This window comes from Trichinella spiralis (assembly GCF_000181795.1).
Source record: "Trichinella spiralis strain ISS 195 chromosome Unknown Scfld5364, whole genome shotgun sequence".
In the NCBI taxonomy this organism is placed as follows: Eukaryota; Metazoa; Nematoda; class Enoplea; order Trichinellida; family Trichinellidae; genus Trichinella; species Trichinella spiralis.
Window position 1 is genome coordinate 1 of NW_003532303.1, and position 1,083 is coordinate 1,083.

General features: G+C 31.9%; 1 protein-coding gene across 1 annotated transcript; it reads left to right on the forward strand.

Moving 5' to 3' along the window:
* Window positions 1-8: 8 nt before the first annotated feature.
* Tsp_14661 (conserved hypothetical protein) lies at window positions 9-378 on the forward strand. Its single transcript, XM_003366812.1, has 3 exons — window positions 9-102; window positions 134-176; window positions 231-378. Exons 1-3 carry the CDS (start codon window positions 9-11, stop codon window positions 376-378), a joined length of 285 nt encoding a protein of 94 aa, XP_003366860.1.
* Window positions 379-1,083: the final 705 nt, after the last annotated feature.

The following is a 1,083-nucleotide window of genomic DNA, read 5'->3' on the forward strand; positions in this document are numbered from 1 at the left end:
GCGATATCATGTGCTTGTTTGATGAAAGCAACATGGATGCGAATGTAATGCAGTCGGATTACATACTATTTTTGCCATCTATATGGTCGATGTGCTCGTTCTGTCAGTATACCAGCACCAGTATATTTTGCAGATTTAGTTTGCGCCCGTGCTCGTTATCATATTCTTGCAGCATTGTAAGTTTGATTAACTTATTTAAAAATGAATGAATTATTGAATTTATTTTTTAGAAATTCTGGGCTAGTGGAAAAGTTTTCTGATGAGGACAGTAATGGTACTAGTAGTAGTTCCATCAGTAAAGCTGAATCCGTGAAAACAGAATTGGCTAATATAATTGCACTTCACAAAAGAGTTAAAAAAGTCATGTACTTTGCATGATCTGTATCAGCGATGGAAGCGTATTTTAGTCTAGTATAATGTTTAGTGTTTATTCGTAAGCACTAAATATATTTGTGATTGTTTTCATGTTATATTTAATTCTCTCTCTCTCTCTCTCTCTCAATCTGTGTGTGTGTATGTGCGTCCATATGTGTATTTTTCTTAATGTGTTTCTAGATCTTAGCTTTTTGTTTGACAGATTGTTGCGTTAAAAATAATCAGTATACATCATATAATGAGTATGGTTTAAAATCTGTGCATTACACTTATTATGATCTGTTATAAATTCATTATAGCATTCATATTAAATGTATAATATTGAGGTGAAGATGTTTGTTTGCATGATAAATAAAAGAGATCAAAAACAAATATTTTTGTATAAGCATGTAAAAAGTTGGAATAAATTGTTATAAATGATTTAATGTGAAATAAGCGGACAGTTTTGAAATATTTTGTTATTTCTGTTGCTTAATATGTTTAAGAGCACTATAATATTTCCGTCCAATACCAGCGCTATTAGTCCCATACTAACCACCATGAATATATGCAGTATTTCAGGGATCATCGTTGGCACTGCATGAGAGCAACACCACAGTAACTAACATTGATTTAAAAAATTTATGACGAAAAGTACATCGTTGCATACATAAATAATTGAAAACAACCGAGAATGAAATGGAGCGTGGAGCCTGCATATGAACAGTA